Source organism: Phaethon aethereus (genome assembly GCF_964289735.1).
Source record: "Phaethon aethereus genome assembly, chromosome: 2".
Lineage (NCBI taxonomy): Eukaryota > Metazoa > Chordata > Aves > Phaethontiformes > Phaethontidae > Phaethon > Phaethon aethereus.
This window is the reverse complement of record NC_138582.1, coordinates 13,582,219-13,610,032: the sequence shown is the minus strand read 5'-3', so window position 1 is coordinate 13,610,032 and position 27,814 is coordinate 13,582,219. Positions and strand designations below refer to the sequence as shown.

Below are 27,814 nucleotides of genomic sequence, written 5' to 3'. Positions count from 1 at the left end.
GTGCTAATGCCACATTTTTTGGATGTTATTTTGGAAACTAATCAAGAGGTGGCTGCTCAGCATGCCTCTTCATTCTTGATGGCTTTTTAGTGCAAAAGAGCCAGCAGTAACTTTCTGAAGTCCCCAGAGGTATCAGATCGGACAGCTTCAGCTAACGACTTCTTGTACATTTGCTGGAACTTCTCCTGTATTGCTGGCAGGTCGCTCTGAGGAGACACCAAGAGCCTCTTTAGAATAGTGGGATGTGCTTTGAGTAATATGCCCTACTCCTACCAGGACCCCTGGGGTCTGATCCAAGGTCCATTGCACCCGATGGGAGGAGGAGAGGAGAAAGCAGGAGGTCAAAAACCCTTGGAGGACTTTCAGCTTAATGTTTGGATTTGAGGTAAGCCCGTGTCAGATGGTGTGGTGAGGGGACGCTAGCTGTGAAGAGGAGTGCGGGCCTGCGTGGACAGCCATGCTGGGGTGGCCAGGGGCATCTCTGCCCGGCACCCAGTGGCGCCGTGCAGGCACAGCCTTGGTACTGGGCAAACTCACACAGGTCGCTGCGAGCTGCTGAGGCCACTCCATGGTGGGAAGCAGGGAAAGAGGCACTTCTAGCAGTATGGCTAAAAGAGAGCTTTGTTCCATCCACAAAAGTAATTTTTTGGTTACTACAGGGGGTAGAATTAAACGCCCTGTCTTGAGTTTTCCTGTGAAAAGGCACCCGTGACACGGTTCTGATCTTTATCACTGGAGTTTTAAATGTTATCATGACTGGACTGTGCCTTGACTACCCTGGAGCCTAGTTTCTCGCAGCGCCGATCATTGAGAAATATGCTCTCCTTGTCCCTGTCAGCGACTCCTCCCCTGTGTCAAGACTAAAACAGCCCTGGGGTTACAACCTACACAGCTTACGAGGAAGGAAGACTTAAAGACCGTGTTTAAGATCTCAAATGTCTTGTGCAGTTTTGTGCTTTTTAAAATGACAATTATCTCATTTGGCTCTTTGTTTTTCTTCTCTCTTCCCCATCTGCTTTTCCCATCTGGAATCGGAGAGAATTGGCAATATATGTTTATAAGCAATGCTCAATTTGGGAATTGCTGCTTTATCATTACTTAACTAGGAATTTACTTCTAAGATCCTATTGGGGTCAGACCTCCCCAAGGGCTAGTTTTAACCAGGTACAGTTGACACCACTTGAAACTGGTTGCATGCTTTCTGGTTTAGTTCTTTTGAAAACAGAAATAGATGCAATATCAAAATCAGAGTTGCCTGGGTACGAAAGCAGAGTGTGACCACTGATGCCATTGGGCTGAAATGGGTTGACTGAGCACATAATCTACCAGGACTCACTCCATACCCTCTACATTTGTATTTCTCCCAGAACTGATGTGAGGTATTACAGGTCGCGGGGTACCCTACCTCAGCCCTGGTCACAAGGATGCGAATCAAGGTCTCTTCATCAGTCCCAACTCCTTTCATTGACTTGTGCAGAAGTGTAGCGAAGTAACCTGGGCAGTCTTTGGCACAGCTGACTAGAAAAAACAGAAGAGATAAAACTTCATTATACTTTTATATTTACATTTTTTGATACCCCTTCAATGAGAAGGAAATAAATAAGGAAGGAATAAAGGAAACTCTCTAGGGTTTATGCGCAGACTTATGAGCTAGTAGGGCTTTCATTCTGTGACTGGTCCCCTATCAGTATGTGAGTAGAAGGCTTGGAGTCTGAATGGGGAAATACATTCCTGCATGGGGAAAGCATGTTACACAGTGAGATGATCAGCACTGCGTGCTCTGACATTCCACAGTGAAATTTAAATGAATGAGAAGGAGCATTTGCCCTTCTGGACCTCCTCTTGCCTATCTATTCTTGGGGTAGCTGCTGACCCTGCAGCTCACAGGAGCAAGGTTTGGGAGAGTCCAGATCCAGACGGATAACAGCAATACCAGTAAGCTAACCAGAGCCAGAGCACAGGCTTAAATACCAGTCACAGTCATCCCCAGTGCTAAATTGCTGTTGGGAACCCTGTACATTTTTGTGGTGACTGGCTAGCACACTTCCAACAATGCCCAGGCATCCACTGGAAGCTATCAACAGCCATGGCCTCAGGGGCAGCTTGGAGGTGTCCACCCTGTGTTAGAGGGCAAATAATTTAGCTGCGTGGAGCAGAGCTGTGTCTAGCAAGTTTTATTTCTAAAACCAAGGGATCAAAACAGCTACTGAAACCTAGGTTTTCTTTTCCTGGCAGATATGTCAGCTCAGTTTAGGGCTATGTCGATAGCTGTTGCCCAATTGTACACAGACTCCCAAGAAACAATGTCAGATGATGGCAAGAACTAGAAAAGAAAGCTCTTGACACTTTTTTTTTACCAAGAGTGAGATAAGCCTTCTCCAGATCTCCAGATGTTTCACTTTTAATGGATTCTTCTATGTCTTTCCCGCACACCTACGAGGACAACAAAAAGGAGCCATCAGAGCGGCTGTCTGTACATGTCATCCCACTGCCATAAAACCAGCATCAGACTTAGGATCCCATGGCAAAAGGCCAATTCAGATCCTTTAGAGTTTTTCCAAGGGAGTAATTCAAGGGCACATGAAGTCCTCCTCTGGTATAAGTGCTCACAGGTCCACTGGCACCAAAAGAAGAAGGTCTATGCCACCAGGTAAGGCACGATGGTTAGGAGACGGACAACCTAAATCAAGCAGTCATATGTATCTGAGGGCTTGTAGGACAAAGAAGCTGCAGCTTCTTGAGTGACCCCTAGTCAGGAGAAACTGCTCGAGCTTCCTCTAACCCCTCTATCAAAGGCTCTGGATGGCTCCCACACAAATAAGACAATTTTTGGAGCTTTACCAGCTCTGTGAAGTTTTGTTACTTATTGTCTTTGGCTTCCCAGGGAAAGTTTACAAGCACTGCAGTTGTTCCCAAGTTTTTGTATTATTCTGTAGGAAAGGGGAAAAACAGACTGCCACTTCAAAAAAGAGTTTATCCTGACTTTTGTGAACTTCATGAACCTCAAAGGCTTTTACTTCACTCTGTTTTGCCTAGCAGGATGGCCCTGCATGGTTCAAGACTCTAGTGGACTTTTAGGTCTGAGCTGGGAGACCATGGATATGAGGGGTACCTTCTGAGGATTTAGGCTTAAGTTCTGCAAACTCCCAACTCGGTTTAGATCTTGCCCTATTTATCTTTCCAACTGCAGAGAAGGACTGATGTTTGCATGGCTCTAATCTTGGCCCACCTCTACTTCAAGTACAGTCAGGCAGGATGTGGTGGATTGGTTTGGGCAACCTGATCTGCTTGGCTTTAGGAATCAAAAAGCCAAGGTAGCTTGGTTATCAGAGCATTTAACTGAACCCCCAGGGTTTGGCCTACTCTGAGGGAGAGAGTATCAGTTAGTGACTGGGTTTGTTCTCCTGCCAGCAACAAACCAAAACTTGGATTAAGCTGCAAACATTTTTCCAACTAAGGGTTCCTTATTATGCTGACACTGAAATATGGCCTTGACTGGAGCTTTCTTCATCTTTGATGCCTAGGGTTACAGTTTTCTGATGAACTCAGAGTCATCCTAGGGAAGTTCAGGATTGTGAGCCAGAGGCTGGAGGGGGACCCTCTCCTGAGAATAAATGTCTCTGCTGAGCTTCTACCTCCCTGCCACGAGAAGGACTTTGGATCTCCCATTGCTTTGACTTTCACAGGTCATTTCCAGGTGAGAGGTCTCGGTGGAGGTCAGTTCCAGGTCCAGGCATAAGTAAAATGTCCCTGGTGGGTGACACAGGGAGCAGTACCAGACAGCTGGGATCCTTATGCTTGGAGACAGAGGAGAGTGCAGCAAGTACCTGCACAGGCTGTCTGCTCAGCATGGGCAGAGAGGAAGAGGCTGGAGATGTGCCTCTGCCCAGCCAACATGAGTGCGTGAAGCAGGGAGATCAGGAGGCGAGACCTTGTCAGGCTCTGCTTTGGAGAAGGAGCGGAAAAGACCAGAAAAGCAAAACCCTGCTTCAGGGCAGGAGTTTGTGAACCTGTCCCTTTGCTGGTCCTCCTGCAGGAGTGGGGACACCCACTATGGTGCGGCTGTGGGAAGGAAACGACATTGTGGCATTTATTTGGCTGTGTGTTGTGTAGGTTATGAAGGGGAATAGGTTCTTCACTGACAGAAGATACAGATTTTATTCCCCATTTCCGTAAGATCAGGATCCAGTCGTACAGAATTTTTTTCTAATATTCTTAAAGCATTCAAAAGTTTTAAACTGGCAAATAAAGGATTGCTTGCTCTACATGTGGTTGTAGGGTCTGCAAACTACATGTCGGACCCTACACAACCCACATCGCCAAAGAGAATAACTCACCTTTTCGTAGGCTTGAAAAGTAGCTCTCAGCTGACTATAGCTTCTCTTTGCTAAGACCACATTGAAAGTAGACTCCTCTGTTCCCCAGCGGCCTTCTCCTGCCTTAAAGATTGCATGTTATTTTTTTGAAGCACTTGTTTATTCACAGTAGAGACAAAAAGTCAGCCAGAGCCCTTGATCCACCAAGCTCCAGCCCGTGCCCCCCTTGCTTCCTCTCCTTACACTGCCGTTGTCTCCGTGCTTGCTGCGTTTAGTCACCCCGAGGCAGCCCTTGCTGTGCAGCATGGGGCAATCAGGGATTTTTCCATATTGGAACTTACTTTATACAGATCTGTGGCATCTTGCTCAGCGAGCTCTGCATTGACCTGTTGGGTCTCATCTCGGCTTGCCTAGAGGAAAGGACACGACAGTAACAAAACCACACCAAGTGCGGGTTACACTTTGTAGTGGAAGGGAAGATACCTCGTGGCCCTCAGAAAAATTTTGGTTATAGTTTTGCTGCCATCTGCTGACAATGCCTAGTAGTGGGGCACGGGGGGACTCGCTGGTACAGTTTTGAAGGGTCTGTTCACATTAACCACAGCCCCTGGTTTTGCAGACCCTAGAGGTGAAGCCTGCGTGCTAGGGCTTACCTCCCGGTTTTATTTGCTGGGTGCTGGGACCCTAATGAGACTGCAGCTCTGATGCCTCTGGAGCAGGAAGGGACTATCAGGGGTGAGCAGATGCACAGCATGAGACCGTACTCTGTGGATGCTCTCCCGTGGCCAGGTGGCCTGCTGGTCCCCCTTGTGCCCAGACTCCTTGCCGTCCCATGGGTCTTCCCACTCCCTCCCCCAGCCAGCACATGTCCGGAGCAGAAAACAAAATCAGAGGAAAACCTCATTGGAGTTTGGAGCTAGCCTTGCTTTGAGGAGGGCCAGACCAGAGGAGCTCCAGAGGTCCCTTCCCACCTGGCTTGTTCTTCGGTTCTGCTTGCTGCCATTTTTTGCAGCTATTTTTCCACTGGTGGGAAGTAGTAGTGTGTGTGGCCAGATGGTGGGGTGGGAATGGGGCAGAGATGCGCAGGCAGAGCTGGGGCAGGATGGCCCTGACACGGCCCTTGGCTTTCACCCCTGGGGGGCTGAGCTGCTGGGTACGTACAGCACCCTGGATCAGACCACAAGGATTCTTAGGAAAGCAGCTGGTGTATCCATCATCCAGCTACTGCGAAAAGGTTGCTGGTACCTGCAGTGAAGTGCTGATGGTTTTTGTGGTGCTGGATATGCCTTGATAACTGCAAAGTATTTTCCTGACTAATCCATATATCTGAGCATTCATTAACACTATAATTCTCGGTAGAAATTATGAAGGACTAATCTGTGAAAAAGATCTATGAATAATTACATATTTGTCATCCCTGAAAATATACCCCAAGAGGTTGAAGAGAGCTGTATCAACACTTTCCAGAATGGGAATCTAATTGTGGTGTTCTCAGCAATGTGACTGTTAAGTCTTTAAAGTTTCTTCTATTTATTGAATCTTTTCGTTTCTCAGGGCTGCCTGATCAGACTGGCCACCACGTTGCATTTCTAGGTGTGATCCTACTCTCCTTAGTTATACGGTGTCTTTATGGAGATATTAATTTTTTTCTTTATTTCACGTAGCTGGTTTAAACTAAAGTGTGTTCTCATGGCAAATATGCTCTTTTGGTGAATGGAAAGCTAACATAACAGCAATCTCTTTCTTACTTGTTCTGTATCTATCTGAATTGTAAATTCCTCAGCTGAGATGGAAATCAGATTTTGCTGGTTTTGGGCAGAATTCAGCACAATACAACCATGGCCTTGAGTGGTTATTCTAGTTATTACCATGGTATAAATAATAACAAAACAATGCTGTTGTCTTAAAAGTATTGTAATTTATAAGATTACTTCTGATTTTATAACAGCCCTTTAGTTATATTAAAAAGCTATACATATAGTAGGCTCTCATTCTGAAGAATGCCTGTAGCTTATTATAATTACCTCATTGTTATATTACATATTATAATTACATTATTATAAATACCAGCTAATACTTATTATGATTACCCAGGGTACACAGGATAGACAAAATGACATATCGCTACCAGGTTGATGCATAAGAGGAAAGCCCCCAGCCTTACCTCTAGCACAGTGACTAATATCTTCTGGAGGGAGCCACTTGTGTCACTTTTGACATCAGACTCTAAATCCTTATCAAAGACTGAAGCAAAAAAAAAAATCTGTGAGGGTTTACCCTGTGATAAAGGCTTTAAATGAAGGTGTTTGAAAGACAGTACTACTTACGCCGTTTGTATGCCTCCTTTATGTTTACAATTTCCTAAGCAAACAAACCAAATACATTAAGAAATAAATAAAGGAAAATTAACTATAGATAAATTAAAAAAAAAAAGTTAATAAATAAATAAGCAAACAACCCCCCAGCAAGTCAGTACCGTGCCCGTGTTGCTTGAGGTGTGGCAGGCGTGGAGGCAGGAGCAGCCGAATTCCCACTCCCTGCTCGTGCTGGGATTCACCGCAGCACAGAGACATGGCTCAAACCCAGCCTGGCTCAGGACAGCATTTTAAGGGTCCCTGACTCGTTCAGGCGTCCCTCTGGTTTCACTTGCGTTTCGGTGTAAACTCAAGGGCTTTCTGAAGAAGACCATGCTCCTGTACCCGGCGGGAGCTACCTCCCAATGGTCAGAGCAGTGCCAAAGCTGCTTTTAACGGGCACCGGGGGACTTCTCTGTCATCAGGATTGCCTCTGTGCCATCCATGGGAGATATGAGTAGGACCAAGGAAGGAACTTGAATTATATTGCTCTTAACTCCTGCAAGAGTTTCAGCCCCAGTCTGGCAACCTTACGGCTGCCATTACTGACAACCAGCATTTCAGCTGCAGAAGCTGGTCTGATCCCTTCTCCTCCTCCCAGGGGATGCTCTTGGTGAGCTCTTTGCCCTGCTACCTACGCAAGGTCACGCATGGTGTCCCAACCTTATTGTTTCGTGTGCAAAGGATCTCGATCAGCAGCGATTCATCTGTCCCAGCACCCTTCATCGCCTTCTGAAGCTCTCGAGCCTCGTACTCACAGGGCAGGTCTAGCAGAGCCAGCACAGCCTTTTCGAAATTCCCACTCAGGTCTCCCTTCAGGTCCTTTTCCAAATCCTGCAGAGAAAATTGGAAGGGTTATTCCAAAAGCTGAGGTAGGATTACTGATTTTTTAAAATTTGTTTTGGGCAATTTCATTATTTCAAAGCTTCTTCTGTACCAAAAAGGGACAATTACATAAAAAAGCCTTTAAATATGTTGACTCTATTTTTTGCAAAATAAATTCCCTCAAAATTTTTGTTTCGTATTGAATGAAACGATTGACCCATCTTCAAATAACAACCGATATCAGTCCAGTTTTGACTCTTACTTGTTTAAATAAATGCAAACTAGTGTTTTTAAAAGCTTAACAGGAGACTTTACTCTGAAACACAACACAGAAACTTCCTGCTTTAAAAGAGCTGCAACAAAAGGCATCAAGCTTACTAAACTTCTCTTCCAGTTCTGGTTAAAATGGCCTTATTTGAAAAAGCAACAAATTTCTACCAAGTGCTTTGGTGGCAAGCAATCAGCATTTTTTCCACCAAAAAAAAAATCAGCCTTCTGTGATATGATCTACCTAATTCGAAATTTAGTAAGAGCTCGGAGAAGAACTAGCTAGTGTATGTATGCTGACAAGGATGTCTACTGATGATTTATTTGAAGCCCTATCTGCAGTTAACATTTCCTGTAGTACGGGAAGTACTTGACAAGTTCAGAACAGCGAATGAGAAGCCCAGCTCTAAATCTATATTGTTCATAAATATCCTCTTACACCATCTCAAGTCAACACTCAACCTATGGAAGTCAACACCTGACACTGCTGTTGGAACAGTGTCAACGTGCGCACCATGAACCTCACCTCCTCAAGCATCCGGAGAGGGAAATGGTACAACTTGCGGCTCCTTCCTGAGAGACTCAGGCTGCCCAGGCAAGCGAGAAGGGCTACATGCTGATGTAGCCGGGATGTCTCATGGCATTTGCTCATTTCTAATGCCTGTTTTTACTAATCTTTATTCTAGAACTAAAGCTATAGTATTTATGCAACAAAACCCCTTATCGTGCTTTCTTTAAGGTTTAGATATGAAGGCCTTCAGTTTCAGTGCTGCCCACCCTATTGACATTAATGACTAATGAGCAAGCAGACCTTAAGAAAATACCAATTTAATAATAAGCTCTGCAGGATTCAGCTGTTTACCTAAATAATATATTGGAAGCTTTATTTTTCTTACACGCAAAATCATCAAGGCAGTCTACATTTCCTCCTCCAGAAATCAAGCGCCCAATGACATTGCTCAGTTTTGCAACATGTATTCTGCTTCATCGCTGCAAGAAATCAATACTACATTTATTAAACTCAATAAAAATATAATAAGGTAAGATCAAATAGTTCCTCTGAATTTGCATTTGGTCTGAGAGGAATTTTGACTTAAAATTTCCCTTTTACATTAATTCCTTTTTCTGAATGTGCTGAAGATGAACACAAGCTGAAATATTTTTTATTTGAGTGACGAATTCTTTTCTAGCTCTCCTAACTTTGATTAAAATGCTCTGATCTGGTTAGGGATGATTTCAAGGAGACTCTGAAGCTTAAGATTAGGAACATAATTGGTAATTTAGGAGATAAAATAAACTGCTGAATCAGAAACTAACTGGTGTCCTCCTTAAATCCACCGCGCCCTTGATATTTTCAAAAACAGGGGGCTGTAGGGTATATTTCTAGCATGCATATGGTTTGAAACAGAGAGGCCATTTATTTTGAAATACCTTGCTATACAGAGCCTTGTACTTCTGTTTTATTTGTTGCCTCTGCTCTGATGTTCGAGTTGACAAGACTTCGATAATTTTCTTTTCATCAGTTCCTGAAAAAGAAGTTGTGCATAGGAATTATTTAATCAGGAATCTAATGCAGAGGAAAGAAAACGTGATCTCTAAAGAGAAAAAAATTGCTATACATATATCCCCACTGGTACCCATTTTAGTATTTGTAGCATCTAAGATTCGTTTGAGGACATATTTAACTGTAGTTAACAATCACCAGACCATAAAATAGAAGCTCACCATGTCGCGTCACTCATTTTATCAGGGAAATCGAGTCTTCTGTTCGAGAAGGTCAGACACTGCTCCTAAAATCAGGGTTACGCCAGTGCCCATAGGCTGACATACACATTTTTGGTGGCAATGTTTGTTTGAGTAGTCCTGAAGGATCAGCCACCAGCTCCAGTTCATTAAGCGCGTGAACGTTTGTGCTGGCACAACAGAAAAAATGGTGTGGGGCAAGAGGCGGGGGTCGGTGAGGGTGTGTTTAAATCAGCTTGAATGTACAGCCTGTATGAAACAGGTTGTGCTTTGTGCTAAATGGGGTCAGGAAGAGGAGCAGGAACCAGCCTTCATGGTCTGAGTCTCTGCTGATGCTCTTTTGCTCGGCAAAAGTAAGTGAGGGCGAAGTGGGAGCATGGGGTTCCCTGCTGGTGGGCACCACCGCAGCTGCATCTCCCAGCAACCGTGGGAGAACTGGACATGCGAAGTCCCCCCAGCAGAAAGCCCCAGGGCAGCTCTCAGCTGTAACTTGTGCCATGGGTGGAAGCAGCTTACTAAAGGCAATGACCTCGTTCTTGTACTTTTCTTGCCCTCGGCCATATAAACAGATGTTTGCACTAAACAAAACTGCTGGAAGGCATTTGTTATGCTTGTGGCTAAAGGGACAGGACTGCAGCGATGCCCGAAAGACACAGCAGAGTAGCTATCGCATACGTATCGCATATGTATGCCTGAAAGACACAATAGAGTAGCTATTGCATTAACACACATGTCCTGATGCACCTCCGTCTAGGGGCCAGCAGCTTGCCACCGGTATTATTTCTTCAAGACAAGTATTGAAATGGAGAATGTGTACCAGGAGAGACCTATGACCCTGCATGTCATGGGCACTGCCAAAATGCCCATAGCATATCAAGAGTTTAGATGGCAGATCAAAGGCATCAAGCCATATGCCAGGTCTGCTGACGCATGCACGTCACGCTGGTGGACACTGCTCCATGCTCTTCCATCTGTTGCATCCACCTGCTGGGCTTCATGCCATGCCTCATCGCAGGCTCTTGGGAGCAGGGACCAACAAGGGTTTCCAAGGAGCTACCAGTACAAAGGGTAAAAATACAAATAATACTGGCATTCAGCAGCAGCTGATGCGTTTTCATGCCTGCATATCACCACCAGGCACCTACAGGACAAGTTTAGGGCATCTTGTCCAGTTCTTCCTGCTTAGAACCGAGGCAGAGGGCATGGGCCATTTTTAGAAGGAAAAGCGCTCCCACCTGACAATGTGGGGTTAAACTCTCAGTAGGAGAGTCTTCTGGACAACTTTCTTGAGGGGGCTCAGTTCATAGAACATGAGCAGTTCCTAAAATTCAGCACGTAACTAGCTGATTACGAATGTCAGTGCTATACCAGGAAGAAATGCTTAAATACGTGTTTACTCTGCAAATGCCTGGAGTGAATTAATAACTTTTGGCTCTTGTGCTGCCTGGCTGTTCTTCCTTTGCTGGACATTGTCACCTCCACAGACCTGAGCATCAGTTGCATTCCTCATTCGCATCAGTGCACAGTCAGCCAGCTTACTTTATTTTAGAAAATGGTGGGGGCAAGTGTTTTTGGTTAAAAAACACTGATGCAGATCAAGGAGCATCGTATATTCTTTTCAGCTGATGGAGCTGCAGTGGGCTCTGATGAGCATATGGAGGTGGTGATGGTGGTGATGTTTTTGATTGGTCCTTGAAGGCCTGGGAAAGGACATATAACCATGACCTTAACCTGAACTGACTGTCATATCAGCCTTGACAGCTTGATGTTCCTACCACAGGAAGCAAATATCATGTTTATCCCAATCCCTTCCCATTCATCTTAATCATATAAAACTTCATGGGTGTGCATGTTCTTTGAGTCAGTAAGTGACAGAAAACATAAAGATTACCTGAAACTGGTTGAAACAGTTGTTTTGCCCTAAGTTTATGTACATGCTCTTCATAATCTTGAATTGCCCTTTGTATAAAAATACAAGAGCTTTCTTACCCGCTCCTTTGCAGGCACTATGTATTTTCTTGGCATCTCGGTCTGCATCAAAACCATGCTGATGGCGTTTATTGGTTGACTAGGAAAACAGAGACACAACAGATAAATGGGGAAAATTTTTGCATTAGTCTCTCAGAATGACAGCAGTTTGGGCCAGGTTCTTGCTTGATCTTGGTTCATATCATCTAAACTGTGAAGCTCACGCTGGGTTTTGCTGAAATACTCTGTCTGTCACTAGGGCTCCTAGAATCAGTCCACAAATAGCTGTCACGACATGACATACAGTGCTGATCCTATATAACTTTGTTCTGCTGGTTCAGGCTTATTAAAATAATTTAAAGGTAATAACTTCATACTAGGCATCTTCATGCGAGATCAAATATTATTTGTTTGTACTACTTTAACAATAGGCCAATATAAATGCCTTATCAAATGCGTACAGAACCATACCCCATCTCTGCAGTACGGTTGTAAGTACTAGGAGCTTACACTCCCAACAGGCTGAATAAAAACTGGTCCTGCAAAACTTTCTTGCATTGATGCATTCATGCAAACAAGATAATTGGAGATAAATAACATGATAAAGCTGGTGGTTTGGCTTCAAATTTTTTGGGGAGGCAAAATATTACATTTGGTTACCTTGAGCTAAATCCGTCAGGGATAATAACTCAAAGTCCACAGCCACAGTGGCAGTTTACAGCTTGACATATCAATGTAAACAGAAAACCATGCCGTTCCCACTGATCTGACGAGCCGTGAATCACGAGGGCTGAAATGCTGGTACACCCTTTATTCTTCTATTCTCTCTTTCTCAGACAAGGGTAGAAATATCTGAGACCAGGAGGTCAGCAATGTTTTAACCCCTGTAATATCATGACTCAGATCTTTTAAATGCCTAAACTCTAAAACGATACTGGAAAATAGGTCCTAGGCTCCTAAACCAATTAGAACTATATGCACACCACGTACTCGGGGTGGGGGGTCTGAGTGGGCATTGCAAGCGCTTTGGCATTTCCATTCAAATAGAAACACGTGGACCAGGCTACTTGCTTTGCAGGGCTGCCAGGTGCTGGCACCACCACTGCTAACTAAGGGTTATGACACCCCAGGGCATGGCAGTCTGCTTTTAAGCCCTTCTGAAGATGCCACCATCCTGCTGAAGAGCAGAAGAGGCTAAATGGCTCATTAGCCTCCTTGTCTTTGGGGGTAGCACAGGACAGAGATGATTCCTGAAAGACATTAGGCACAAGATCATTCTGCTTGTGGGATAAAGAGAATTTAGCCATATGGCTGTGGGCCACGCTCTGCCAGGTACCCACCTGCACAGAGAACGACCTGTTTTATTTACAAGTATAGATAAAGCCTGGAAGCTTGTTTGCTAGTATTCTTCAAAAGTTTCATGCCGTGATCTACTAGCTCTTGTAGAAGAGCTACAGCTCTGGGTAAGAGAGTCCTCTATCAAAAGACGGAGGGTTTTATCTCAAGGAGAAACCCCAAAGGCAGTCCCTACCCCGCTTTACCAATGTACCTTTGTGACTAAAGGCCATTTGGGTACCTGGCTTTCCTAATGCAGCTAGCAGCTGGGATAGAACTTGCTGCTAATGGTAGCTGCTGTAGTGCAGCCATCTCACTGAAACGGAAAGTTATTCTTACAACACTAGCAATTAGTGAGATACAATAACCATGCAATAAGTTCTCTTAGTCTCTGCAGCACAAGGGAACACTTTCATTGCCCCACCATTACCAAAAATGTTGTTTGTAAACATGTATCCTACCGTATGCTCTGATACACACACATGCTTCTTTTAACCTTTCAAATAACGTGGAAATAGATGCATATACGTAACTAATATTTTCGTGTGGGTGATTTTATTTAACAGTCTTCAAATTTCTCATGGATTTTGTCAAAAAAAGACAGGGAAAAGCACAAAGTTAGAAAACACATGCACTGATCACTGTCTTTATCCAAAATGAATTGCATTCACATTTTTCTATTACGATAGGGTGTACCTGCTTCTCCTTTGATGGAATCATGTACCAAATACATCTTTTTGCACCACATGCTTGAAAATTAAGCAGCTCTAATGTCTCTCTTCTTTTCTGATTGCTAGACTCTCGTTTCCATTCTTGTGAGAATAAAATTCACCTTTGTTCTCTGTAATACCAAAACAAACAATGACAGCTAACCAGACTCGGTGGGCGATGAATCTGGGGGAACAGAACAATGGGATCCCACAACACAATGAAAGTCTATTCTGGATATACAGCCCCAGGATGCAATTGCTGCATGCACAACGGGCCTCTGTCGTGGTTTAGCCCCAGCCGGCAACTAAGCACCACGCAGCCGCTCGCTCACTCTCCCTCCCGCAGTGGGACGGGGGAGAGAATTAGGAAAAACCTCGTGGGTTGAGATAAACACGGTTTAATAGGACAGAAAGAAAGAAGGGAACAACAATGATAATACCAACAAAGGAATGTACAAGAACAAGTGATGCCCAATACAGCAATTGCTCACCACCCCGTGATCGACAGCCCGTCCCCGAGCAGCGATTTCCATCCCCCGGCCAACTCCAGTTTATGTACTGGGCATGACGTCGGATGGTAGGGAATATCTCTTTGGCCACTCTGGGTCAGCTGTCCCGGCTGTGTCTCCTCCCAGCTCCCCGTGCACCCCCAGCCTGCTCGCTGGCAGGCCAGCACAAGAAGCTGGACTGTCCTTGACTGCTCAGCAACAACCCAAAACATCAGCACATTATCAACAGTTCCTCATCCCAAATCCAAAACTCAGTCTCACACTAGCTTCTGTGAAGAAAACCAGCTCTATCCTGGCTGAAACCAGGACAGCCTCTCCGCTGGAGAGTTGTACAGGCAGGGTTTTGACACAAGGAGTGTGGTCCAGGTGCTCCTCAACGCGTGGCGGATTCAATGAGCATCGTGGCATAGCATTCAGGAGGATGCTCTGCTGCCTGTTCAATTCAGCATGCCCTGCAGACAGCAGCGTGTGGTGCTGGTATGGTTTTCCCCTCTCCACAATACCAACTTTAACATTCAAAGTGTTTTTAGAGACTTCAGTCCATACTTTAACATATGACTGGTAGTACTGTCAGAGTTACCACCAAGTTGGGTAATGTGCTCCTAATTACTTCTTGCATCTGTATCATGTATCCGGGAGCAATCCCAAAGGACAATTCCAAAAGCTGGAAAACACAGTACCCCTGCCCTTCCCCTGTGCCATGTGGAAAACTGTTTGTAGGAACAGGGTACAATGTCTGAATGGAGTAAATGGTGGTGACATTAAGCTATCATTATTTTGGCTCTATAGTGTTAGTATGCTTTTCAGATGATCTTCACAGTTGATCCTGCTGTTTGTGTTAGGCAGCCAGTACTGAAGTTATTCTAGAGTTGTTTGCAAAGCATTTCTTTGTGAGCGTAAGGACCAGGGAAGCATCTGAAAAATTGTCCAAAAAAGGAACAATTCTAGAGCACAAAATGCAAAGAAAAGCGCTAACACGTCAAATGCATAGATTTGACTAATTTCACAGAATCACAGAATCATTAAGGTTGGAAAAGACCTTTAAGATCATCAAGTCCAACCACCAACCCAGCACCACCATGCCCACTAAACAAGATCCTGAATTACCACATTTACATCTTTTTTGAACACTTCCAGTGATGGTGACTCCACCACCTCCTTGGGCAACCTGTTCCAACGTTTTATAGTAATCTGTAGTATCGAAATGCTGTTCTACTTTATAGACTCCCAAATTCACTCCAGCAATATGAGTTGAGAACTGTTGCTCCACTTTTACTTCCTCCTGATCCGGGACAGAAGATGCACTGGTGACAAGTGAGAGGTAAAAACCTTCGTCTGGCATTCCCTCACACTTTTCAGTCTTTCAGCTTGGACAGAAACACCTACACAAACCCCAAAGACAAGGAGCAGGTCTGTACTTCGCTTTGTCTTACCCACCAGCAGCGCTGGGCTGTGGGTATCACCCTTGTCATGCCAATGCTGCTGCCTCTACAGCTCCCACCGCCCCAACCCTATCACAGATGTACCTGGTCCTGGTAATTCACTACAGGACATTGGGATTTGCTCTCTTATGCCTTGATGGCCCTTCAGTTATGCTCAGGTTTTAGTGAGTCCCTAACTCCTACGTGCAACTTGTCATGGTAGCTGGTGTGCTTGTGCGTAGCACAGTTGCAACAGGTAGGAAAATGGTAGCACCAGTGACTGAAATAACATTGTGGATTTATAAGGATTCATAAAGACATAACGGAAAGTATTTCTTTTCAAAGGAAAAATCACACAGAAGGGAAGGAAAGACTGTTTCTTAATGGTGTTCAGGACATGTTTGTTTTAAAGCACCAGAGGAATCTATTGAGTCAGCTTTGTTAAAGCCTCCGTCTTCAAATAAATGACTGTAAAACATTAAATGATGTACCTGGGAGATACCATTCTTATAGTACTCTGTGTAATACTAGCATCAGCTTTACAGACAGTAAGTGACTATCAAGGACAACTTCTGAGTCATCTGGAAAGCCCTGGTTAAAATTCACTACCTGCTGGGTCCCAGCCTTCTTCTTGCCCACTGATGCAGCTTTCCCACGCAGAGAGGGAGAGCTGCTTCAGAACCGTATTGCTTCCTATCCTGTGGCTCTTCCTGCAGGGGATAAATGGCAAAATAAATTGATGTTTAATACCATTTGTAACTTGTAGGTATTCTTTTAAAAATACTGGGAGAGTCACTTTAATATAGTCCTTGTTTTAGAGTTAGGATTAGTGAATGACTTACAAGTGTTACAGCAATTTTGGTGATATCATGATGTGGAGTCTGAAATATCAGGTGGAGAGATTGCATACAAATTTTGCAGCTGGACATAGGATGTAAGGGAACTTGCTCTCATAAAATGCTTCAGCTCCATCTGCTCTGTTACTTTGTTTTCTTCTACACTTCTCTGCAATACTTCTATATTAATTGGTGTAACCAGAGTTCTGGTGGTAAGAAACCCTCTTTTCCCTTCCAGCTTAGCTGTATTCATGGCTTGTGTCCACTTGGTTTTTTCTGCAGTGTTCCTTTGCTTAAACAGTTTTGCCTCACTCAAGCATATTTTAAGCTAGCAATCATTTTCTCTTGCAGCTTTGGCTAGAATTGCCACAGATTTATTTCTATTAAACTGGATAGATTATAACTGATCTAAAGCTAACAGGTCTACATTGTTGTAAAGCACACCAAGTAGTTTTTCCTGTAAATTATGTTTGACTTTAAGGAGATGTAAGATGAGTTTAGAGTTGAAGACAGTCTGCAATGTTTAGAGAAGCATTTGGAGACTGTTCTTTGGTATTTCACCATGTGGAGCCCTCATGGTGCACAAATAAACAGCTTAACAAAAAGGTCAGCAAAACTGACAGACATGGGGGGAAGAAAGAAGAGCTCTGGTGGATTCAAGGCATCAGTGGTTAGAATTGGTGGGATGTTGCAATACGTTGCAGACATTCCTGAAGACAAAATCTAATATCTTCCTTGAGCTAAAGACAATTAAGCTTGCAGTAGGTACAAAATGCTTGTCTGTCAGTAGACAGAAGAAGAAGTAGAAGAATCACTACCATGAGCATGCCAGGTAGCTACCTGTATTGCAAAAGAGAGACAATGTATGCTATCTGAAAATAGCTGATAATACAGCTGAGCAATCGCGGCTATTTTTCCATTTCCATCATCTCAGGCAGGTGGCACAACCATGCTTGGGAACAGAGGTTTATGGAGGAGTACTGTCGAAACAACAGAAAGGGTAGCTGCTCGGGATGCTGCTGACTGTGCTCACCCGCTGCAGCTCTAACACAGATCGATGCTGACAACGTACATGGGTAAATGCAGACGCAGACCCTTACAAGCAAATCGATAGGAAGAGCCAACAGCAATGCGGCTGCTGACCAGAGCAGTCGAGATGCAGGTCTAATAGCTATGGGCAGAGCAATAAAAAGGCTGGATTAATCCAGGGATGTTGAGTGCTTACCCCAGTCTTCATTGTTGCCAGGTCCATTTTATGTGCTTTATTCAGTGGATGTCTAATTTCAAGCTTCTTTGGTTGCTGTTTTCTTTTTTTTTTTTACTTAACAGAAATAAGAATTGAATCTCAAAATGGCAGCGCACAGAAAGGGCAGACTGACCCAGCCATGCTCTTTGCAGCACTGACTACTGCACCTGAGTGGGGTCTGGAATAAAATTTAGGGCAGTATTCAGTTGTCTAAACGTAGGTATCTGGTGCCATTAGAGATGCCCCAGGGCAAGCTGCCTGTCAGAGATGAGTGGTCTGCTGTGGGACCCGCATCTGTCAACCCGGTGTGGAAGTCTCACGTATCTGAGGGCATCACCAATGGTTACTGGAGGTGGGCAACAGAATCACACCACAGCTATTTCACCAGTTTTCTTATTCTTCTCATATATTTAATTATGTTCACAAAAATGCATTGGAGAAAACGGAGGTTATAAAAAGGATGACATAAACCAGTTCCCTGTGTAACAATCTGAGCTTTCCTTTCTACCAAGCAGGTAAGCACCAGAAACCCCGCTACCTAGTTTCCCACAGATTTACATCCCTTGTCTGACTGATTTTGGTGCTTCTGCTGCCTACTGCAGCCTAAGCAGCTCCTGGGATGGGCATAGGCATAATGGCCCATCACTGTGTGGATTCTCTGGTGTCTTATAAGAGTTGAGCTCATGCCTCAATCTTTTGTTCAAGGTTTTTCTAATACAGTCTCTCTCTTCTCAAAATTTTCAAGAAACGTAACAGGCACCTAATAATTTTGAGACTAACACCCTGCTGGTAAATTAATCTAAAAATTGTCCAGTGGGTTCAAATACTTTTATTTAGGGTAACAGATATATATGTACTGCAGCGCCGTGCATCCTGTTTCTTTAGGAAGTCAAGACCCAAACAATCCACAATATCCCAAAGGTGAGCACAGGAATCCCAGAAAAACAAAGAGACAAGCCAAAACAATTGAAAACCCATCATGGGTAGGAAACTGTGGAACCTGTTGAGATTTCTCAGTTCTCACTGTGCACAGTCACTGAGTCACCAGTTCAAAGACCTTTGGGGAGCCTTGTCTCCAGCTAATGAACCAGTTCTCCTCCAGTTCAGCACTGCTAGAGCTGTCAGGACTGGTTTGGGCAGAGCCGATCTAGCTGTAGGCAATGGATAAGTGAGCTGACATCTCAAGATGCCTTCCAATTCTATGATTTTCTGTATTTCTCTTTTGTGTGGAGAGGAAAATTTATTTATTCTGTCTACCAAGAAATGTCCCAAACCATCTAGTCATCTTGTTAGCATAATAAACAACAGGACCAGCGTGTTCATCTCATTAGTTAAATTGTATCTAATATACTACGATCACGGAAGATGGCTTTTGGCAAATCAGCATCTCCATGATTAATTTTTTATCAACACACATATACTCAAGATTAATTATTTATCTTGGCAGAAGCCTTTAATGGGCTATAATGCAACGGGAATCCAAGGTTAACTAGACTAAAAGTACTGGATAGGAAAAAAAAGTAAGGGCATGGTTGTCTTAGATCTTGTGGTTTTAGTCTTCTAGTACATTACCCGTTGACAGGATAACACCCTGTTAGCAGAACAAACTCTGAACTCCCACTCAAAGGGACAGCCTTAGTGACAAACAGCCCAAATCTCATCACTCATTTTCAAGCATTTCCGTGTGTTAAGAATAAAACACAAGAACAAACATGGGAGTAGGCTGCTGTATTTTGATTCTGATCTACTTCCAAGGATGGACTGAAAACATGATGCTACGTTTGTACTTCATCAATGGTCTGATTTACCAGAACAGACATTACCAGTCATAAATATTTTTTTCAATATTTAATGCTCCCTTAGCCCTCTTTGAACTGGATCAATTTTTGGATCATAGCAGAAGGTATGAGCATAACAGGAATAGTCACAGCCTTTTACCCTATATAAGGTATATTATTCTTCTACAATATTGTCACCTTATTTTAAACCTATGCATTCTTAATAGAAGATATATCTGCACGCTTGTGTCAGTAAAAAATGCAGTTGAGACTGGAATTAACATCAACAGAGGGGAGGAAAAGCCATCTCAGGGGTAGCATCCAACCTGCCTGACGAGCGATGTACCTCCCTCACCCATGGCAAACAGCCTGGAGACACGCGTCTCGCGTCCCAGAGCTGTGGGTGGGTGAGATCTCGGACCCGGCAGGCAGAGGACTGCTCCTCCGCTGGGAGCCTCCGGCTTTGCTGTGGGAGGTATGAGGGCCCTGGGGCAAGCTGGCAATGGGGCTCGATGGCCTGTGGCTGCTTTCTGCGGCAGCAAGGCCCCGGGACACCGGCACAGCACTGCTCCCCGCCGTGTCAGCCCGTCTGCCACAGGGCTGCAAATATTCTTGGGGGATAAAAAGGTTGATATCCTCAGAGAGCTCCAGACCATCAATCAGAAAGGGCAGAAAAGCAGATAAAGACCATTACATTTAGAAGACCATTACACTTCAGTGTATAGGTACTTCCATGACAAAAACTTCCGAATATTAGAGCTCTTTAATATACTGGAGAAGCAAAAGAAATGAAGAGCAATTACTGGTAGGCAACGTCAGGTCTCATCTAGCTGGGAAAGGCTGTTCATGGGTGAGAATATCTAGTCATTAGCGGATGGTGGGTTCATCAAATCCTATCATCCTTGCATCAAAGAAAGATGCTCTTCAGCAAGCTCTTCTTCAGTGAAATCCAAAGAATTGGGCTCAATTATTCAGGTAGGAATTTATGAGAAATGTAAAGGCTTTTAGCACACAGCTCAGAGTAGATGGTTGCTAACATTTAAAAACAAACAGAAGCAAACAGCTGTGGCATGTTGGCAGTCAGGCAGTGTCAGCCAGTACCGGGGTTCATGCTATGGTAATAAAAAGGTGGGGTTGATAAACATCTTTTTGACATATGTCAATTGGCAAGCGCTACCTTAAGGACTATGTGTGTCCTTTTGACCGCAAGGTTTCTTCCTCTGCTGTTTTGTAAAACATACCTGTCATTTTTGTTTCTTCCAGCAATTTTCTCAGTCAACTACAATATGTAACTGGAAAATTGCCATCTGCCTCCTTGACTGCTCAGAGAACGCTATCGGCGTCTCCGAATGCCGTCCGCCATCTGCCAGGCAGGCTGTCACTCTCCCAAATCCTTACGTCTGTTTTAGGTCTAACAGCTGTACGACAGCACTGTCAGGCTAGCTTGCTGCTGACAGTTTGTTGCCATCAGGAACAAAACAATTTCTATATCAATTCTATACTGGATAATACAATATATGCAAGTCATGTAGATTAGTCTTCATTACTCAACAGCCTTTGCAATGATTCAGTGACTCGTTCCAAACCAAGAGGTGCAAATAACTTTATTTTCTACATCTGAGACTAAAACTACAGTGACAACAAGATCCTAATAGAATTAGCTGCAGTTACTTTTTCCTAGCACAAACAAGTGTCAACAGTGACGCCAATTGCTCTGACGTTTATTTAAACTGCAAAATGAAAACCATCTCTCTCCTACAACATCTCTTCTCTAAGTATCTGTTAATACATTACCTCATAATACCTTATGGCTAATTTTTTATCCACTGTATATATTCATGCTCATCACCATGATAGACAAGTCCACAGTGAAGAGAAAAACATGTTTGGAAGGGGTTGTCTCATGGTTGAATTTTACACTGCCTGGTTTTAATGTGTCCAAATCCTCTTCTGGCTTATGGAACTTCTTAACACAGATTACATTTAAAATCAGTTAGTGCAGGATACCACGCAGTGGGAACGCCAAAGTTGGAAAACTGCAGCTTTTATTTCTAGAGGGCTCAATTCATCTGCTTAAATACAGACACCTTTCAGATGTGCCAGAGCACCCAGCACTTCACAGAATCACAGAATCGTTAAGGTTGGAAAAGACCTTTAAGATCATCAAGTCCAACCACCAACCCAACACCACCATGCCCACTAAACCGTATCCTGAAGTACCACATCTACACTTGCGTGGGGCTGGCAAAGGTGACACACGGCTGACAGGGGCCCGACTCGCCTGGAGTGCTAGCTGAAGCTGAGGCAGGAAAGGATGCTAGAAATCTCCAGAGACACCATGCCTATGTTTAGGCATAAGTCATGCCTCAGATCACCTGCTCTTAATACTTGTTTTGCAAATGGAAGCCACAAAACAAATGGCGAAGAAATGGCTTTATTCACATAGGACAAATCTAGAATTCCAAGTCTGGAATAATTCTCTGTTATGCCCGGGTGGACTGATCTACTTTTATTTTATTGACCATAATGCCTGGTTGGAAAACACTTCATAATGCTGCGCTGTTAGGGATAATGATAACTAAAATGATTGGAAACTGGCATATTCTGCCGCTTTTTCAGCTGAGACACCAAATCTCTGACTTGCATACAGATACAGAGATAGCTCAAGTGTTCTTATATCTTATTAAAAATTTTACATTCATTACCTCAGCTAAGACTCGTGATAAGTTTTGGTAAGTTAACATTGACGGAACGGAAGTAAATTCTTGTGTATGCCAGCATGAAAGCTAACATGACTTAAATATACCTATGCTGAGCTGAAATACATGGACACAATCTCTTTGGGAACATCATGCTGACTCCTTCATGTATTCTAAAGCTGAATTATTTAAAAGGAGAAGAACAGGAAGGATGTTGCACCCCATCAGGGAAGCCCCAGGATTATGTGCTTCTCCCCTTGGCCGCTTCACTGTTTTTAAAACATTCGTCTGCAAGACACATTATCTAAACACCATCTATGCATTCATAGACACATTGAAGGGCTGTTACTATACAGACATTGCACGTTTAGTGTCCAACAAACCAACTGTGTCTACTGAACTTGCAGGTTTCTGTGTCTAACTCTTCTCCACCTGACAGGGTAGAGGAAGTCTCAAGATACTCCCAGGTCAGCTGAGTCACCCAGAGCAGCAGTAACCAGTCCATCGCTTCAGTCAGTAGTCATAGTTAACAATAAAGACAGAGTAATTTTTCTGGATAGTAACACCAGAACTTGGTAGAATATACTAAAAATGTTGTATACAAAGAAGAGCATTAGAGTTCAGATATTTTGGAATTTTTTATGTTTTTGTAAAACATAATTATTAGACCTGCTTACATTATGTAAAACATAAATTTAATGACCCTTTGATACTCCAGATGGGTTCTTTTTTTTTTGCCACAAAATGCATTGTAAATTTTTCATGGGTAGATGCTTGTTAACACCTACCACAGCTGCATTCACAGGACAGCCTCAGACCTAAAAGGAACAGCAAATATCCCGGATAAAAGAGGACCATGAAACAAAAAGAATCTGCCACAGCTCTTCCCCAGTGTTGGGTGGCTGAACAAGAAGGTAGTTCTGTCTTCTGCTTACTGTGGGCTTATAGCCAGGGACTGAACAAGAGTCGGCTGTCAATGAATATAGGTCTGCCAGGGGAAGCAACAAATAGCAATTGTTGAGCTTTGTGATGAGATAATAAAATCATGACGTCATTAATACTTGCACTAAGGAAACATTTTTACAAGGATAGAAAAGTCCATAGGCAACACAGAGGCCCTTGTGATGTTTTTGAGCTCATCCCCAAGAGGACTCCTCAGGCAGATATGTTCTCCACGTTATACTTACTTTTTTACTATCAAACTCTCAAACCATCTGGCCCATGACAACCTGCCACCCCCTTAAATTATAAAGTCCTCCCCGGCAGACAGTTTGAGCTGCTTTACGATAAGAAGATGAAACTCAAGGGTGTCCCAGAGAATCTTAAAAAGTGATTGACCTTAAAAACAAGGAACTCACTCACCCCCCAGATTAATTCAAGTCCTAAACATCACAGAGAACAACAAAGTAATGCATGGAGTTATCTTGGATTCTTGAGAGACAGAAGGTTAAAAAACAATTACATGTTTTCACAAAAGACAAAATCCATCAAACTTTTCAAACCATCATACCATCAAAACCATTGCTGCTATTCCCAAAATGTCCCCAAAGCACCTTGCTTACAGTAGGGCAGCTACCCAGATATTCAGGTGGATTGATTCTACTTGCAGTAATTTTGAACACAGCAGAAGTACAGATAAGCTTGATGTAAGACTGCAAACAGAGAAAATAATTAGAGACTTTAAATTTCTAAGGATGTGCAGTCAAAAACTTTGTTTAATTATAGAAAAAGGGACTGGACTGAGTTCAGAGAGCAAAAAGTGTGTGCAGATTTGGAGCTGTAATGTTGCATCAGGTGCAGCTCTTAAGAGCTCAGTTTCTAGGAGAAAGGTGCACTTTAGAGCTAGTTAGAAATTATTTGTTGAAAGCATTTTTTTCAGTAAAACTTATTACTTCTGTTCAAATTAGCATGTTCAGGAAGATATTAATTTTGATTAAAGCTTCATTTTAAAATTAGATATTTTGATATAGCTGAAAAGTTCCATTTGAACATCCACATAATGGAACCTTTTCTTTGAACAATGCTTAGCTTTCAGTGAAATCTTCATTTAAGAATGACATTTAAAAAAAAAAGTTTTAAAACCTAATTCTACTTAACCAAATAAAGTATCTCATTTGACACAGATGCTTACTTTGATATTTCTCCCAGCAGAATTTGGGCTATTCAAAAAAATTTCACTTCTGAAATTTCAAAGCAGACAAAATTTTGGAAAGATGCAGTACTCAACAGAATGAAACAACCCAGTTTTACCCAGCTTTCCAGTGCCAGTCTTGATCATGAAAGAGGAATTGCTTTTGTGCAGTGCAGTGCTTCCCAAAGCCACCATAAACCACAGCAGCATGTGCTGCAACACCACAGTGCCCCTTTCATCCTTCATAAAAAAAGTGCTTACTGGCTCATCTGCTGACAGACTGGTAGTCCCTACGGTTGGTTTCCGTATATCCCCTGTGAGTCTGTAAGACTTGCTCTGGAGGTTTAAAAAACACAATACATAAGACACTCATGAACTTATGGTTGCAAAATATGAGATTAGGAGAAACAACAAAGTGCAGCTGAAAAGCTCTGTTAAGAACTTAATATTTTCAGGCTGTTCCAGAAGCAGTTCTCTGATACAGATGCAGGCATTTCTCCAAGATTACCTGTCATTTCCTAGGGACAAACACAGAATAATACAATTCCCAGTTGAGTCATGGGCTGAATTATGGGAAGTGTTCAAGGGCAGGTTGGATGGGGCTTTGAGCAACCTGGTTTAGTGGAAGGTGTCCCTGCCCATGGCAGGGGGCTAGAACTAGATGATCTTTAAGGTCCCTTCCAACCCAAACCATTCTATGATTCTCTTCCAACATGAGCTCATCCCCCTTCTCACTGAGCCTACAGCATGACTCCGGTGTACTGCACCTACATTCAGACTACCTAGTCCAGCATGGAGCTCATACACCTGCTAAACCTGCCTGAGATGCAGTGCTGTGATCTCTCCTGCCATAGCTAGACCTCAGATGGCTGGTTTAAACCTAAATTATGCTTGCTCTACACTGCATTCAGTGCAGTGTTCAGTGAAAGTCTTTCTGGGGTCAGAACCCTCAGGAGATGCCTGCCAACAACCCTACAATGTGTGCTTATGTGGACACATGGGGCTGTGCAGCAGGAGCCTTCTTGGCCTTTTTACCTATGCAAAGAGAGGTTGCTGAATTGTTTGCTTCTTTCCCCTTATGCAAGCAGTCAGGCCACAAAAGGGTGGTGTGGATATGAGACCGTCCACCCTTTCACAGGGAGACAAAAAGCTCTTTGACTTGGTAGCTGGAGCTTTTGCAAATGGTACAGGCTATTTTGCTCAGTCTGGCAAAGAAAATGTCCCGGAGAGCTGGTCCAAAAGCAGCAGATGCTCAACAGATCTCAAGGCCTTGTTGAATTTGAATTAAAAAAACAGTCACATAATAAAATAATATAAATCCTAGATAAACTAATGTAACATTAGCCTGTATCAGCAAACAGGTTGACTTCTGTTGATACATACTGTAAAAGTGCAGGTTTTCAGCATTCAAGGAGAAAATGCGCTGCTGAATAAATATTGCTTTTCATCCACTAGTTTTAAAATTGAAGCTAAAACCCCCCAACTTCTGCAGAAGTGCTTCTGCTACTTAACTTTCAGAAGCACCAATCATTCACAGCTACCACACAAACTTCTGACAATCAGGTTGTTTTGAGGTTAAATATCTTTATGCAGATTCAGATATTTATTATTAAACACCCAAATGTTAGCCAAAATTGTCTCAGTCAAAACTCATACAGTAATTTGATGCAGTAAATCCTGACACCTGGATTTTAATCAGGCCCTTCTGTGAGCACCACACGTTGAGACTACTCCTGTCCCTACTATTTGGTGATAAACTTATCCAAGTTTTGAAAGTGTTGGCCTTTGGGACAGGAAGTTTTTCATACATCTTTAGGGAATTATTTTAGTGTTCAGAATGTTCCGACACAAATTTGCTAAACTAACTAAAATTAGTTTTCCCATGACATCCTATGCATAATTTCTTTTTCTCAAAATTAAAGTGCTACCTTTCTTAACTAAGCCACAATGAGTGTTAAAACACTCAGAACCTGTGTATTACAGTAATAGTCTCATTATTTGTGTGCTGCAATTAAGTGATGTTACCAGCTACATACAAGTTTCCCACCCACACTTAATGTAGATTTTGAGATTAAACCTACATTTGCAGCTGTATTACTGTCATTTAAGTGAAAATGGACAAAAATAAAAACAGGAAATTGTTGCATTCTTGAAAATCCAAATTAAATAACTACTTACATGCGAACTGCCCATTTTTCCTTAGCCTGCGTGTGGAAGATGAAACTCTTCTGCTCCTCAATAAAACAAGCATTCAGATGGAATAGCCAACTTTTACTACGGCAGCTAAATCCTAACCAACCCTGGGTTAAACAATAACTTCTGACATTATTTAAATTCTAGTCATTTCAAGGTGGGGTGTATTCATCATTACACGGTGGCTTTATTATCCCTGCTATCTAATATCACATCCTGTTGGGTCATGGAGCTGGCTGGTTTCTCCAAGGAAAATCAGGATTTCACAATATAAGCCTGGAGACTTTATTTATCCAATTTTTATTACAATGATTTAAAACATATAGAAATGGTAGTGCCAAACCCAAGCTTTCCAAAGATTTTATAAGGAAGTATGCCTCCTCTGAAGAGTTTGTATCGTTCTGGTGAGACCCCACCTGGAGTCCTGCGTCCAGCTCTGGAGCCCTCAGGACAGCAAAGACATGGACCTGTTGGAGCGGGTCCAGAGGAGGCCACAAAAATGATCAGAGGGATGGAAGATCTCTCTTGTGAGGACAGGCTAAGAAAGTTGGGGTTGTTCAGCCTGGAGAAGAGAAGGCTCCGGGGAGACCTTACAGCAGCCTTCCAGTACTTAGGGGGGGCTTCTAAGAAAGATGGTGACAGACTTTTTAGCAGGGCCTGTAGCAATAGGACAAGGGGTGATGGTTTTAAAGTAAAAGAGGGCAGATTTAGACTGGATGTAAGGAAGACATTTATGACAATGAGGGTGGTGAAACACTGGCACAGGTTGCCCAGAGAGGTGGTAGATGCCCCATCGCTGGGAACATTCAAGGTCAGATTGGACGGGGCTCTGAGCAATCTGACTGAGTTGAAGATGTCCCTGCTCATTGCAGGGGGCTAAATGGCCTTTAAAAGGTCCCTTCCAACCCAAAGATTCTATGATTCCATGATTCTGTGATCTTATGGGATTTATTGGTATTTAGTATGTCATTGAGGACACTCATCTCATACAAAATATTTCAAACAGAATCTCACTGCTTCTGTTGGGTTTGTGTGGCAAGGTTTTGGTAGTGGGGGGGTTGCAGGGGTGGCCTCTGTGAGAAGAGACCAGGGGTTGCCCCCATCCTGGACAGAGCCTGAGCCAGCTAACTCCAAAATGGACCCACCACTGGACAAAGCTGAGCTCCATCAGCAACGCTGGCGGTGCTTCTGTGATAACATATTTAAGAAAGGGTAAAACATACTGCACAGCAGCTGTGAGAGAGGAATGAAAAAAATGTGAGAGAAACAGCCCTGCAGACACCAAGGTCAGTGAGGAAGGAGGGGGAGGAGGTGCTCCAGCTGCTACAGCAGAGCTTCTCCTGCAGCTTGTGAAGGCGACCACAGGGAAACAGGTTGTCCTCCTGCAGCCCACGGAGGTCCACCGTGGAACAGATACCCACATTGTAGCCCACGGAGGTCCCCACACCGGAGCAGGTGGATGTGCCCTGAGGGAAGCTGCAGC

General features: G+C 43.4%; 1 protein-coding gene across 1 annotated transcript; it reads right to left on the bottom strand.

Moving 5' to 3' along the window:
• Positions 1-86: 86 nt before the first annotated feature.
• ANXA13 (annexin A13) lies at positions 87-26,331 on the bottom strand (the record flags this gene model as incomplete). Its single annotated transcript, XM_082015191.1, has 12 exons — positions 87-206; positions 1,406-1,518; positions 2,358-2,433; positions 4,338-4,439; positions 4,658-4,726; positions 6,481-6,560; positions 6,644-6,677; positions 7,334-7,504; positions 9,194-9,288; positions 11,495-11,573; positions 24,400-24,474; positions 26,317-26,331. The coding sequence occupies 12 exons, from the start codon at positions 26,329-26,331 to the stop codon at positions 87-89; spliced, it is 1,029 nt and encodes a 342-aa protein (XP_081871317.1).
• Positions 26,332-27,814: the final 1,483 nt, after the last annotated feature.